This window comes from Leopardus geoffroyi, chromosome B4 (genome assembly GCF_018350155.1).
Source record: "Leopardus geoffroyi isolate Oge1 chromosome B4, O.geoffroyi_Oge1_pat1.0, whole genome shotgun sequence".
In the NCBI taxonomy this organism is placed as follows: Eukaryota; Metazoa; Chordata; class Mammalia; order Carnivora; family Felidae; genus Leopardus; species Leopardus geoffroyi.
The window spans coordinates 82964506-82977211 of NC_059341.1; the positions used below are offsets into that span (position 1 = coordinate 82964506).

General features: G+C 48.3%; 3 protein-coding genes across 10 annotated transcripts in view; 1 reads left to right on the forward strand and 2 right to left on the reverse strand.

Moving 5' to 3' along the window:
- Positions 1-1527, reverse strand: part of LOC123591119 (SAP domain containing ribonucleoprotein) — a 55748-nt gene extending 54221 nt beyond the window's left edge. Inside the window, exon 1 of one of the 2 annotated variants that reach the window (XR_006709122.1) lies at positions 1259-1460. Coding sequence is in view for 1 of the 2 variants with exons in the window: in XM_045464913.1 (XP_045320869.1) it covers positions 1259-1294 (36 nt within the window). In the remaining variant the exon portion in view is untranslated. Of the gene's footprint in view, positions 1-1258 lie in introns of both variants that reach the window. The other variant, XM_045464913.1, reaches the window with a different exon arrangement.
- A 56-nt stretch (positions 1528-1583) lies between these two features.
- ORMDL2 (ORMDL sphingolipid biosynthesis regulator 2) lies at positions 1584-4180 on the forward strand. Of its 2 annotated transcripts, none has more exons than XM_045464914.1 (4): positions 1584-1709; positions 2634-2808; positions 2974-3125; positions 3697-4180. In XM_045464914.1, the coding sequence occupies exons 1-4, from the start codon at positions 1624-1626 to the stop codon at positions 3830-3832; spliced, it is 549 nt and encodes a 182-aa protein (XP_045320870.1). In that variant the 5' UTR covers positions 1584-1623; the 3' UTR covers positions 3833-4180. The 2 variants fall into 2 exon arrangements, with proteins under 2 accessions (XP_045320870.1, XP_045320871.1); XM_045464915.1 differs by having other exon boundaries at positions 1630-1709; positions 2306-2808.
- Positions 4181-4405: 225 nt separating this feature from the next.
- DNAJC14 (DnaJ heat shock protein family (Hsp40) member C14) lies at positions 4406-12502 on the reverse strand. Of its 6 annotated transcripts, none has more exons than XM_045464901.1 (8): positions 12126-12296; positions 11422-11570; positions 9504-10969; positions 6889-6995; positions 6541-6660; positions 5769-5929; positions 5584-5686; positions 4406-5383 (listed from the first exon to the last, which is right to left on the reverse strand). In XM_045464901.1, the coding sequence occupies exons 3-8, from the start codon at positions 10911-10913 to the stop codon at positions 5173-5175; spliced, it is 2112 nt and encodes a 703-aa protein (XP_045320857.1). In that variant the 5' UTR covers positions 10914-10969; positions 11422-11570; positions 12126-12296; the 3' UTR covers positions 4406-5172. The 6 variants fall into 6 exon arrangements, with proteins under 6 accessions (XP_045320857.1, XP_045320856.1, XP_045320861.1 ...); XM_045464900.1 differs by having other exon boundaries at positions 11422-11938; XM_045464905.1 differs by having other exon boundaries at positions 11422-12502.
- Between the last annotated feature and the right edge of the window lie 204 nt (positions 12503-12706).

The following is a 12706-nucleotide window of genomic DNA, read 5'->3' on the forward strand; positions in this document are numbered from 1 at the left end:
TTTCAGTGCCACCAATTTAACAGTAACTCCGTGATCCATGAAAACCCACTAGCACAGTTTAGAATCCATGAGTAAGAAACCAGTTTTCACAGAAAGGTTAATTGGTGTCAACTAGTATGTGTCCTCTCTACACTTATTCTCCTTATGTCTTTTTTTAAGCTCATCAAGCTTTAAAGCATCAGTTTTTAGCTTTGGCTACATCAGCCTGGTTTGTCTAAGGTTCCCAGGATGTGACCAAAACAAGACCAAAACATCTGATGGGAAAGCTACTTGTGAAACCACAAATGGACAACTAAAGAAGAAGTTCTCTTAATTCGCCCTAAAATTACTCTTTTCTTCTAGAAAAATGACAATCTCAATGTGTCGAAGCTACCAACATTCCTCAAAGATACAACTTAAAACCACCCTGTGACTGAGAGTGTCACCCAGTGGTGACACCAAGAGATGCAGGGTCCGGATCCATCCGCAACGTGAAATGGGAAGAGCTAAAGCTAACCTCGGAAATGCTTTCCCAAAATATTTACAGCTATGACTGAGTTGTCTCTCTACTGGTAAGGGGTAAGGGTAGGGGGTAAGGCTGGCGGGCGGAGAAGCGCGTGGGAGAATTCGAAAAACTTTTAAATCTGACCTATCTGTGCCTTTACTAACCCTTTAGGTCTCGAAACCCCTGGCTTCTACGGAGAGGCCTAGCTTCTGAGGCTTCTCCTCAAATTTCAAAGTTAGCTCCGAAGGCGTGACCCCACCTAAAAAAAAAAAAAAAAAAAAAAAAAAGGAGTGGAAGCATTTTTTGGCTCCTGAGACCTGAATGGGTGGAAAACACAAAGGTGCCATCTGCTAACCGCAATCGCGGCTCTGGACAACAGACTGGGAAGCATCAATCCAAGGAAGAGATAGGGGTCCTGGCTCCAGCACGGGGCAATGAGGAGGGGACCATTGACGTAATGCAGCTCTGACGAGAAACGAGAAGGGGGTATAACAGGTTGAAAGCACTTGCACACCCGGTGGGGAAGTGACACAGATGAGACAACGATGAAGAAAGAGTCAAAATAACAAAGATACCGTAAAACCATGCGGAGAAATGGAAAATTGGGGAAGGCGTAGCGGGGACGAAGGGAGGCACAAAAGAAAAGAACTACGGCAGGAGCCAGAAAACGAAGTGGAAAAGCCTGCAAGGTGAACACGTAGGAAAAGGCGCAAGCCACCCAGCAGAATTCAGTCCCAGCAAAGTCCAACTCAGCCCTTCCCCGCCTCACGGTACCTTCAGCTTATGGAGCTCCACCGTCTCCGACGCCATCTTGTTACCCCTCCAGTCCACTAGGCCCCCACCCGCAGCCTCGGCTTCCAGGAGCTCCCGCCTAGGCGCAGGCAACCAAGGCCGACCAATCGCTGCCACTCTTACTCCCACCTCACACTATCAGCTCTTCCCATTAGTCAACAGCTGACGTCGCTCTCGCTCTTCCAGGCAGCTTTCCCCACCTCTCTCAAAAGGTGGGACAGGGAGAGGGGCGGGTTCCGCACTTCCCGACCGGCGGAATTGGAGACCAATTGCGCGGCTCCATTACAAACTGCCAACCAATGGGTGGTGGCAGCGCTGATTCTGTTCCACCAATAGAAAGAGCGCAGATGGGCGAGGGCGGCTGCTTCCTGGAGACCGCAGGTGTGGAAGCGAGCGCCGCTCCTCGAGCCCCACGGGCTTCTGAAGCCAGCAGGTAGGGGCGGCCGGCCGACTGGAAAGGGGTGCTGAGGAAAACTGGTGAGGGCCGAAAGGTGGGGGGGAGGAGGGAGACAGAGCAGCGGCGAGTTAAATACCGAGAGAGGAGCTCTGAAGAGAGCCTTGAGAACAGCCAATGAACGACAAACGAGAGAGGGAAGCTGGGAGGAGCTTGGGGTGGTTTCATAGCAGGGTGTGAGGAATTTAAGTAAGGGGGAGGGACGACATCTGCTTCCCAAACAGACCTCAAGTTTAGAGTTAGCACGACTTCAAGGAGCTAGGTTCAGACGCTCAGAGCCGCCCCTGGACTCGGGGAAAGGGCTCCATCTCTCAGGGTGCTGAGCGCAGGTCCCTTCGTAGCTCAATCCAAAAGCCACGGGTAAATACTTGGCAGCGCCCGACGCTTGAGAGAAAGAATTGGGATGCTGCCTGCTCACATGCCAAGGGGAGGAGAGACAGGACGGGCAAGCCCCAGAGGAAAAGGTGGAAATTAGAAGTAGTTTTATTACCACAACGTTTCTCAGTGGCTCCTTGTTTCCCATGACCTTCTAATGAAATTCTGGTGCATGTAACCTCTCTCTGATTTCTTATAAGCTTCTTCAGGAAAGTGAGATACTTGTTTCCCTTGCTGCTTGAAGTCCCTGCCCCAAGCCTAGGCGTGCCCCTTCAAGTTACAGTTGAAGTGTAAGGATCAGAGTAAAGATTACTATTAATGTCTTGAAGAGTAGAGAGGACCCATCTCGTCTTTCAAGTTTTCTTCCCTAAGTCTTCAGTTTTTCCTTTGTGCGCAGTGGGGGAAGTTCTTTCTCTCCCAATAGAGGTCAGGGGATTTGGACTATTCAGGAGACAACTTGGGGGAACAAACTCAAAGAGGTGGAGAGGAAATTGAGTAGGACTCCTGCCTGATCCCCCACTGTGGTAGGATGAATGTAGGGGTGGCACACAGTGAAGTGAACCCCAACACTCGAGTGATGAATAGCCGGGGCATCTGGCTGGCCTACATCATCTTGGTAGGACTGCTGCATGTGGTTCTACTCAGCATCCCCTTCTTCAGCATTCCTGTTGTCTGGACCCTGACCAACGTCATCCATAACTTGGTGAGCACTAAACCACACCGTTATACCTAACCCAGGCTTTTCCCAACCAAAACCAAAAGCACCAATTATTTGGGGATGTATGTCTTCCTTTGGGGATCTCAGTGTAATTCTTGGGCTGAAGGACCATTTTCTGCCTCCTCACACTGCCCCCATCCCTCTACCCAGGCTATGTATGTCTTCTTACATACTGTGAAAGGGACACCCTTTGAGACCCCTGACCAAGGAAAGGCTCGGCTACTGACACACTGGGAACAGATGGACTACGGGCTCCAATTTACCTCTTCCCGCAAATTCCTCAGCATCTCTCCTATTGTACTGTGAGTCCAGGGGGAGAGGTGGGAAATGCTCCAAGTGCCAAGTACAAACACCCACAGGGAAGTTTTAAAAAAGCAGACTACTCAAACACTTTGAAGATAAGGTATGATCTAAATCTAGGAAGAGCAGTAAAGAAATGGAAGACAGTAAATAGGTTTTCTTTGCTGTCCCTTTGGTGGTAGGGGAATGGAGAAAGGACTAAGAAAACGCCAAGTAAAACCAAATGGTGTTACACTTCCAGAGGAAGTGAATGAATAAAGCAGAGATTATATAAATCTGTGAAAACTGTTGGGAATGGAAACAAAGGGACTCTGACATATAGGCTTCAGCCGTCATTTGCCACATGTCATTAACAATTAAAAAACACTCTAACTTAATCTCCAGTTAAAGGTGTCATCTGATTATCTCCCCAACCCCAAAGTAAACACTGTTAAAGTGACCGGAATATTTTCAGATATTCTAGGACTACATGCAATAAAACTGGTCATTTAAAATAGAAGAGAAAGTCACTGGAAAGGCATAAATACGGAGAGGGAAGGCCAGCTTCACTCAACCCATTTCTTCTCTCCACAGCTACCTCCTCGCCAGCTTCTACACCAAGTATGATGCTGCTCACTTCCTCATCAATACAGCCTCATTGCTCAGTGTACTGCTGCCTAAGTTACCCCAATTCCATGGGGTTCGTCTCTTTGGCATCAACAAATACTGAAGGATGGGGCTGGGGATGACACTGGACCAAAGGGCTGTAAAATCCTTTCCTTCTCCATACTGTCTTCTGTATCTTGAAAGCCTGAGAACTATACCACCTTTCCCAAACTCCCAGGAAGAGAACAGATAGGAAAATGGGCCTCCCTGGGCCCAGCCCTGCTAACAGCACGTTTCTTTAAATCAGGAAAGGCGGGAAAGATAAGGGCCAAATCACTCTTTTTTCCACAGAAGGAAGCCAAGTTTGGGCAGCTTGTTTGGTGATTTAAGTTTTTCTAGATCTTTCACTCCCACTACCTTCCAGCTTTGTTTTACTGTGTATTTTCCTTATAATAAAGATAATTTTTTTTCAGATATGACTACAGTTCGGTCAGCATGAAGGGTTGGGAGATGTCCTCATAAGACTGGGGAAGAAACAATAGTAACTTTCTGTATAAAACTTCTCTAAGGTATTTTTTTTTTTATCCCCTCTCCCTTGGTCCAGTAAGAGATGCCCTTCACTCTCAGCTAAGAGTAGGAAAAGGATTCTCAAGTGAGAAAAAGGGCTCCACTATGTGGGCAAAGAAGAAAGGGAAGATACAGGTTGCCAGTTATGTATTTATAGAAAGATAATCCCCTGGCTTTAAATAGATATGTACATACAAATATGAACAAACTTAAAAAAATACAAACCCTTGGATCATAAAGGGGCTGCTGGGAGCCCCTTTTTCCTTCCCTCTCACCCAAGGGCAGAGGGCATGTGTCTGCTTTTTAAAAATTATCAGTTTTGGCCATCCCTGCAGCAACAAGCATGAAGTTGGGTGATTACCCACAAGGTGAATGTCAGGAAAAATGTAGAGTTCCCACTCTTTGAATTCTATGTATAATCTCCTATAATTAGGGCTACATGCTTTCTTGTTCTGTCTTTTAACTAGTATGTTGGGGTAAAGGAGGGGCTCCCTCCTGAAATGGGTCAAGAAATCAGATAGACTTACAGTTTTAAAAGAGGGGGGGAAGTGTCATCTGTTCTAGAAGCAAAAGACAAAGGCATACAGACCCCAGGGAAATACCCAGTTCCCATGCTACCATGGGAGATACTGTCCAGCCCAGATCCAGGCTCTAGGTTCTTTGCTCTAGCCACCCCCTATTTCTTTGGTATTGTCTAAAGACAAGTTTCAGTTCCTAGGTGCTGGTGGAGGAGGGAGAGTGGTTCTGGGGCTTCCTACAGGTACTGAGTGAACAATTTGAACTTAAAATTTTCCCTTTTTTCAATATTTAAAAATAAACAAATCAAAACTCCATCCTGTGCTATACACAGCCCTTTTGACTCCCTGACATTGATCTGAGGAAAGAAGAGAAGGGGTGTCATCGTTGGAAGGGCCTCCTCACTTTCTTCCGCCGCTTCGGTTTGGCTTCTCCCTTGGGTACTGTGCTGTTGGGCTTAGAGGCTGCAGTGGCCCCAGAGCCAGGCTGAGGAGCTGCAAAGAAGTTCCCATTGGACATCTGGCCTGGGGGTACTTGAAAGATCCGGCTCAAGAAATCCTGAAGGTCTGCAGGAGGGGCTTCTGGGGCTGCTCTGAGGGGACAATAGAAGACATAACGAGGCAAGAAATACTGAGTTATATTGTTACCTGTTTATACCTAAGTTAAAGACATACTAAGTCAGTTGCCAGACTTCTTAAGGGTGAGACATCTAGGTGTCCTAAACGGCATGTCGTCTGAAATCATACTCAGAACTAGAATAGCAGGTAGATTGTTGAAAGAAATAACACTTACCTCTGCCGCCCACTGGTGCCTGGAATCCGAGAACCAAATGAGATGTGATAGGGGACTCTATGAGTATCTGGGGAGATTCCCACACGCTGGCATCCAGCCCACTCTGCAAGCATGAGAAATAATTAGCCAAAACATTATAGTTTTGAGCATACATAAGCCCATATTTCTAGAGAACAGAAGTATACCTGTGATGTCATACACCTTTCCATCCATTAGCGCAAAATAGGTGATCTTGAGGCCCAACATGCTTGACTCTGCCCAAAAGTCTCCTTCCTCAGCAGGATGCAGTCTATTACACTCAGCACAGTATCTGGCACTTTTAGGTTCCCGGTCCATTTCAAACCTCCTACAACCCAACACAACAACAAAAATTCCTTAATTTGTCAAGCCTACGGTGTTGCTATAGTATCATCATTATGATCACTTCTCAGCCTTTTGGCTAAGATCAAGTGTATATTTTTTTGTTGTTGTTTATTTTTGAGAGACAGAGACAGAATGCGAGTGGATTAGGGGCAGAGAGAGGGAGACACAGAATCCGAAGCAGGCTCCAGGCTCTCAGCTGTCAGCACAGAGCCCAACGCAGGGCTCGAACCCACAAACTGTGAGATCATGACCTGAGCCGAAGTCGGACGCTCAACCGACTGAGCCACCCAGGCACCCCTAATATCCTCGTTATTAACAAAGATGGCTGAAAGATCTAAAATTATCTCCACTCAGTTGTTACATATGCCTACAAACACCCTTACCCTCAGCCTTCTATATTAAATCTAAAAATAACTACTTTTTTTTTTATTGCTAATTCAAATCCCCAGTCTCTTGATACGATGGCAAAAGCAGAAACCTCAGGGTCTTTTTACTCATCATCTATATCCCCCAACTACCAGAAATACTCACAAGAAGGTCTTTGGCTACCCAATCCCTAAGTTGTGGCTGTCCCATTCCTGTCCTATTTCATACCTATGCTTTCCCTGGCATCGGCTGCACATCATAGTGTTCATTGCCTCTTTGAGGTCATCCTGCAGCTTGGACAGAAACTCATTCACCGACCGGCTCAGCTCATTCTCTGCCATTCGTTTCCTAAGAGAAGAAAGCCTTTGTAAATGAGAGGGTATTGAGCAAGGGACAAAGGGAGATGAATCTTTTAGCCTCTTGAGGCTCCTGGCCAGCTAGAAAGATAAGCAACCCCAATTCCCTCCACCTCAGAGAGCCTCCTCCAGCCACAAGTCCAGGGACCTCTACTACTGAAGATTACTCATTTACCCCACTTTCCTATTTTCCACTTACAATTTCCTATTTCCCACTTACATCTCATATTCCTTCCGCCTTTCAGGATTGCTGACAATGTCCCAAGCTGCCCGCAAAACCTTGAAGGCCTCCTCGGCCCGGGGATGATGATTTTTGTCAGGATGAACCTACCAAGACAAAGATTTCCTCACAAATCCATTCCAACTCTCTCCCCATCTTAGGTCAAAATAACCTCATATCAAAGTGTTCTCTTTGACCACCCTTTTGGAGAGTCAATACACCTAGATAAGTAATTGCTCTAGCTCTGCAAATAGTTACGGGATCAAGATCCAGGTCTGTCACTATTAGCTATATGACCTAGAATATTGTATCTATCACGGATTATTGGGAGTATCGAATGAGAATACACATGATGTACATAGTACAGAATTTGGCATTAGGGTGATCCACCATCTCAGTGTGCTTGGGATTGTCCCAATTTTAGCACTGAAAGTTCATGTCTCAGGAAACCCTCAATCCCAGGCAAACAGGGATGTATACGCTACCTGGTATACATATACTAAGCCCTCACATTTTAGCTTTATCATCAATCATAAAGAATTCCAAGGATATTATATCCTCAAACTCATTCTTTTTTAACTAGAAAATTCTCATATATACTTCCTACAACAGTTTGCCTTTCTGTCCCAGAAATGAAATCTAGCATATTGTGATCCTCACAGGCCTTTTACCCACTTTTCAACCTTTTCTCTAGGACAAATAGTATCCTTACTTCCTACAGCTTCTTCATTGTTCCCATCCTTATTTTCCAAAGGTACAGAATAAAGCTAGTCTCCTGATGATGCCAAATAAATAGAATGCTGCTAAATCTCCCACATATCTAAGCTTAGAGAACAGCCTTTTAGTCATGGTCACTCTGGGGCCTAATAAGGGCAGTGAGAGGTTCCATAAAAGAAGCCCACAGACACTGGCCCAGAACAAGGAAGAATTCTTACATGTGTTACAGGTGTGTTGAAGATTGGGGGACTTAACTCCATCTCTACTCCAAGAAAACAAGTTGAAAATGAAAAATTTTGTGACAATATTTCCCAAGAGAGGATTATCTGCTAAAAGACATGAAAGTGAGGGGCACCTGGGTGGCTCAGTGGGTTGGGTTGGGTTGGGTTGGTTTGGGTTGGGTTGACCGGCCAACTCTTGATTTTGGCTCAGGTCATGATCTCGTTGTCGTGGGATCCAGCCCCATGAGCCTGCTTAGGATTCTCTCTCTGCCCCTCTCCTGCTTGTGTGTGCTCTCTCCCTCAAAAAATAAAAATAAACTTAAAAAAAAAGAAAGACATGGAGGGAGAAAAGAGCTCTACTACTAGTATCGAACTGAGTGTAAGCTGTTGGTCCCCACTCTTAAGAATATGCCCCCGTCTATCCACTAAGGGGCATGAATTTCCCACCAAACTAATTTAGTCCTCTGCTAAGTTACACACCTGGTATATTACTGTGTCTTGAATAGTTAATGGACACCTTGGTTACTCATTCCTATTTGGTGTCATGCAATCATTGAGGTAATTTACACACCATGATTTTTTACCAGTCCAGTTCCATACACTCAAATAGGCCCCCAATGGAATTTACACACATTACTTAATATTCATAATATAGTTTAACTTACAGAAAATAGCAATAATCATCACATCTAAAAATAATTACCTAATATCTACTAATAGCAATTTGATTGCATGCTCGTGTTAAACCATTTCCCTGAAGCATATGGGGCATCACAACTGCCATCTGTACCACGCCCTCTTATCAACAAAAGCAACCCTATCTTGGAGTGCCTGGCCAGCTCAGTCATTAAGGCAACTGTGACTCTTGATCCCAGGGTTGTGGGTTCAAGCCCCAAGTTGGGTGTAGAGATTACTTAAGGCTCGCTCAGTCAATTAAGCATCAGACTCTTGGTTTCAGTTCAGGTCATATGATCTCACAGTTGGTGAGATCAAGCCTCGCATTGGGCTCTGTACCAGCAGTGTGGAGCCTGCTTGGGATTCGCTCTCCCCCTCTCTCTCTGCCCCTCCCCTGCTCACACTCTAAATAAACATTAAAAAATAATTTAAAAAAAAAACAGACAACTGTATCTTCACGTATGACATACATATGCACACGCCTCTCTATGGTCTATGCTCTGTTCTCTTTCCTTTTCCCACTCTACATTGCTGGTCCTGAAATCCGTTTTCTTTCACCTGGTCCTGGAATAATCACATGCATTTCCTGAACTTTCCCACTCTAGGTCCAAATTTGCCTCTCTGGGACAGATAGCTGGATTTCCCCATGTTCAAAAAACCCTCTTTTGTTCAAGGTAGAGGAATTGACAGGCTATCTGACTAGGCCTTTTCTCCACCCTAGTTAGAGGGACTTCACCTGGAAATTCCAGGGTGAGTGGTCCAACATTGAACCACTAGGTTCATTTCTTTTTATTAAGAATCTCATGACAAAAAACTTAAAATGAAGGGAAAGTCAGATCCCACAGTGAAGGGGAAAAAGTCTTTATGACTGTTTCCTAAGAATTAAAGTTCCAGCTTCAAGTTGACTTTTTACTCTGCCTTCTCTTCTACTCTCCCTAAAATTGGAATAGAAAATAAAATTTAACAAAAGAGGAAAAGGAAACAGAAGGGAAGAATACTCACCATCACTGCCAGCTGCCTATAGGCCTTCTTCAGTTCAGTATCTGATGCTGTGGCTTCAACCCCCAACACATGGAAAGGGTTTAACTCATCCTCAGGAACCCCAGCCATGGTCAAGAGTCGAGCCACTTCTTCTTCAGGCTGGCAGTAGCGACCACCAGCTATAGGTGCATTCCCCTGCCTGTCAGTCCTTGGCTTGACCCAAGGCAACTCCAGCCAACCCCACTGAAACATTTTTACCAACTGTTGCCATGGCCTGCTATCTCTCAGCAGAATCAGGCAACGCTGCAGGGTGGGAAAATCCAGCCAAGAAAAGAGCCAAGTGGCTTTACCCCTCCAGCCTAACCTGTCACCCAGTCCCACCAGAAACCGCCAGCCCAACTGTAGACAGCCCAACAAGAGGGCCAGAGCCAAGAGGAGCAAAGCACCCAGTAGCCTAAGAAAACGGGTTAATAGCCCTGCCCCATAGCAACATCCTTGGTTCATAAATTGGAACATCACCTGGGCCCAGCCCCCCAGCCGCCCTGCCCAGACTCCCACCCAGACTCGAAAAAGGTCCAGATCACTGCCTTTCAGCTGCCTGCATGCATAGATGAGATGGCCACAAGTTTCCACATACTCTCCCACCAATACCAGCAGTTCAATCAGCCACCAGAAGCCTGCCTGTCCAAGCTGACACAGTTCCTCTGCTCCCCATAATCCCAGGCCTCTGCGCTTATCTGCTTGACTTCGTTTCCGGCCCAGCCTATGTCGGCCAGGGGACCTGGGATCTCTGCGTCCACCTTCCCGAGTATCCTCCTTGGCTGGAATGCGGTGCCGCTGTCTCCGAGGTGGTTTCTTTCCACTGGGCACACGTGAAAAATCACTGGGGAACTTAAGAGGTTCCTCATCATCATATTCCTCTTCCAACTCTTCATCTTCCCCCAAAACTGGAGAGGTACAATGGTGGCAAAAGTTGCTAGAAGAGCGATCTCCTCCCTCAGAGTAAGGCCCTTCAGGGATTCCAGGGGTTCCCTGGCAGTTGCAAGCAGATGGAATGGAAAGAAAAGAAGGGTTCCCATCCTCCTGGTACCCAGCCTCATTCTCTCTTGAGAGTTCCTGGTCCACTCCTGACTCTTCCTCTGAAGATGCCTCACTCTGATCAGGGTCCTCTCCATCCCTAGGGGGTCCTGGACCCCTTGGGGGGCCATGGCTTGGATCCGACCAGTGGGCTGGGTTTGGGGGCTGTGTGTACTTAGGACTAGAGTGCTCTGTGAGGCAGCGGGTACCATTAGAAGCAGGCCTCGCTGAGTCCCTGAGTCCTGAGAATGAAAGTATTTCAGGGTCCACAGAGGATCCTAAAGTCCTGAGGGAGGCGCCACCACTGTGGTGGGCTCCACACAACCCTCTTTCTCCGGGGTGCTTCTGGGCCATGACCCCGGGGCTTCCTGAGGATTTTAGGTCACAGCCATCATGATAAGTTCTGAGGCCTGTAACAAAGGTATTAAGGTGGGGGATGATCAAGTATAGGACACAAAGAGAGGAGCTAAATTATCTTAAATTGGGGATACAGTTAATGCACCCACCTCCCTTGTTTTCTCAGATTCTTCTGGAGCGTTCGTTGTCCCCAGGATTAAGCAAATACTCCATTAACCACAACCATGCTCCCTCCCCTCCTCCAAATCCCCTTAGTTTTTCTTCTTCCCCCAGAAAGCTACAAACCAAAATCTGGGAAAGAGGGAGGAACCGTAAAGGGTGTGGTCCTAGGGTCACTCGTGGGGGAAAAAGGGAAAGACGACCGGAAAGGGGTGCCGCAGGCTGCCCGAAAGGGTGGGGACCGCGCGGCTCTTAAGAAAAACCTGGGGGACCGAGCTTAGGGTTGCAGCTGAGAAAGACATCCAGGAAACCCTTGGGCTGGGTAGAGGGGGTAAAGGTAACGTACCGGAAGAGCGGCGGTAACTCCTCCCCCTCCAGCAGCTGGGCCTAGGGCCAGGGGGAGCTACGAGAGCAGCTCCCCCGGCTCCGCCTCCCGCTCACGCTCTGCTTCCGCCTTCCGTCCCCGCCGTGGCCACCGACCTACGGTTACTTCCACTTCCGGGGTCACCAGGGAAGAGACGGGAAGGAAACGAAAAGGCGGTTGGCGGAGGCGCGAGCCAGTCCAGCAAGCTCTGAGTCAAATCGGAGGAGGCGGTCCTAGGGAACACTGGCCCCTCCCCTTAAAGGGCTCTCTGCTGCCGCCCTCCGAGTGCTGGAGTCCTATCCCCGCTGGCTGCACCGCTGGTGGGCGCTGCAGCTGTGCCTGCGGACTAGGGGCAGATTTTCAGGGTTCCTCTGGCTGTATTCTTGGGCTTTGTAGAGACTGGGAGATAAGAGGATAGCCACCGAGCCACAGTCTGTTTCCTTTGCAGACAAAACCAGGGAGCGTAGAGGAGCCACCGCCCCGATCCTTTCCCTGCTGCCTGTAGCGAGGACAGAGGACCTTTTGTATCATGCGGAGGTGGAGCGGCGGGGAGGACGCCCCGGGCTAGCCCCCACCCTGGCCTCCCTGCACTGCCCCTTCTTTCCCAGCAATCTTCGGCCTCCCCAGCGCCAGACCCAGCTGGCGAACTGCCCGGTATAACTACAGCTCCCACGGCCCAGACCCACCCCTCAGGACGCAGCTCCCAGGCACGGTCACGGAGCGGTTCCAGGCGACCAGGAACGTAGCTCCGCCGGGCTCAGGACCCGAGCGGAGTGCCAAAAAACACTGCACTCATCTGCATGCTGCTTTGCGTCTCATTTGCATACCGAGCTGCTCTCGGTCGACGTCGACACGCGCCCCCGCCCCCACGCAGACCAGGCTTGGGTCCCCTCTCTGTCGGTCCCCTCCTCTGCACACGCCTCTCTCGTTAGTCCCCCTTCCAGACCCCGTCTTGCTCCGCAAGTTTTTCCGCCCATGAGCCCCTCGCCGGCGCCCCCAGTCCTGTAAAAGCCCCTTCCCCGGGTCCCCGTCTCGACCACCAGGTTCTCCAGAAGACAATACTCCAATTCTCTGGGAAGTGGAAGAAACCAAGCCGGGGCTAGGGGGGCGCTGGGACCCCCGTTGGGGCTTTGAGAGCCTCTAATTGTCGAGTTATCGCCTAAATATTCAGAGACATTTTCTTCAACTTCGTGTGGTGCCCCCAAACCCTTCCCTGCTATGGTTGCGGGGGTCTCTGGTCCCAGCTTAGATCAGTGGGCAAACTGGG

What these genes read in the sequence shown, in the direction of transcription:
- ORMDL2 (XM_045464914.1), top strand. Translation starts at nt 1,624, where the DNA reads ATGGGCGAGGGCGGCTGCTTCCTGGAGACCGCAGGTGTGGAAGCGAGC. An exon ending in CGGGCTTCTGAAGCCAGCAG is followed by an intron (nt 1,710 to 2,633) that starts GTAGGGGCGGCC and finishes CCACTGTGGTAG; the next exon opens with GATGAATGTAGGGGTGGCAC. An exon ending in AGCATCTCTCCTATTGTACT is followed by an intron (nt 3,126 to 3,696) that starts GTGAGTCCAGGG and finishes TTCTCTCCACAG; the next exon opens with CTACCTCCTCGCCAGCTTCT.
- DNAJC14 (XM_045464905.1), bottom strand. Translation starts at nt 10,913, where the DNA reads ATGGCCCAGAAGCACCCCGGAGAAAGAGGGTTGTGTGGAGCCCACCAC. An exon ending in AGGCGGAAGGAATATGAGAT is followed by an intron (nt 6,661 to 6,888) that starts GTAAGTGGGAAA and finishes TTCTTCTCTTAG; the next exon opens with GAAACGAATGGCAGAGAATG. An exon ending in GGCACCAGTGGGCGGCAGAG is followed by an intron (nt 5,384 to 5,583) that starts GTAAGTGTTATT and finishes TTGTCCCCTCAG; the next exon opens with AGCAGCCCCAGAAGCCCCTC.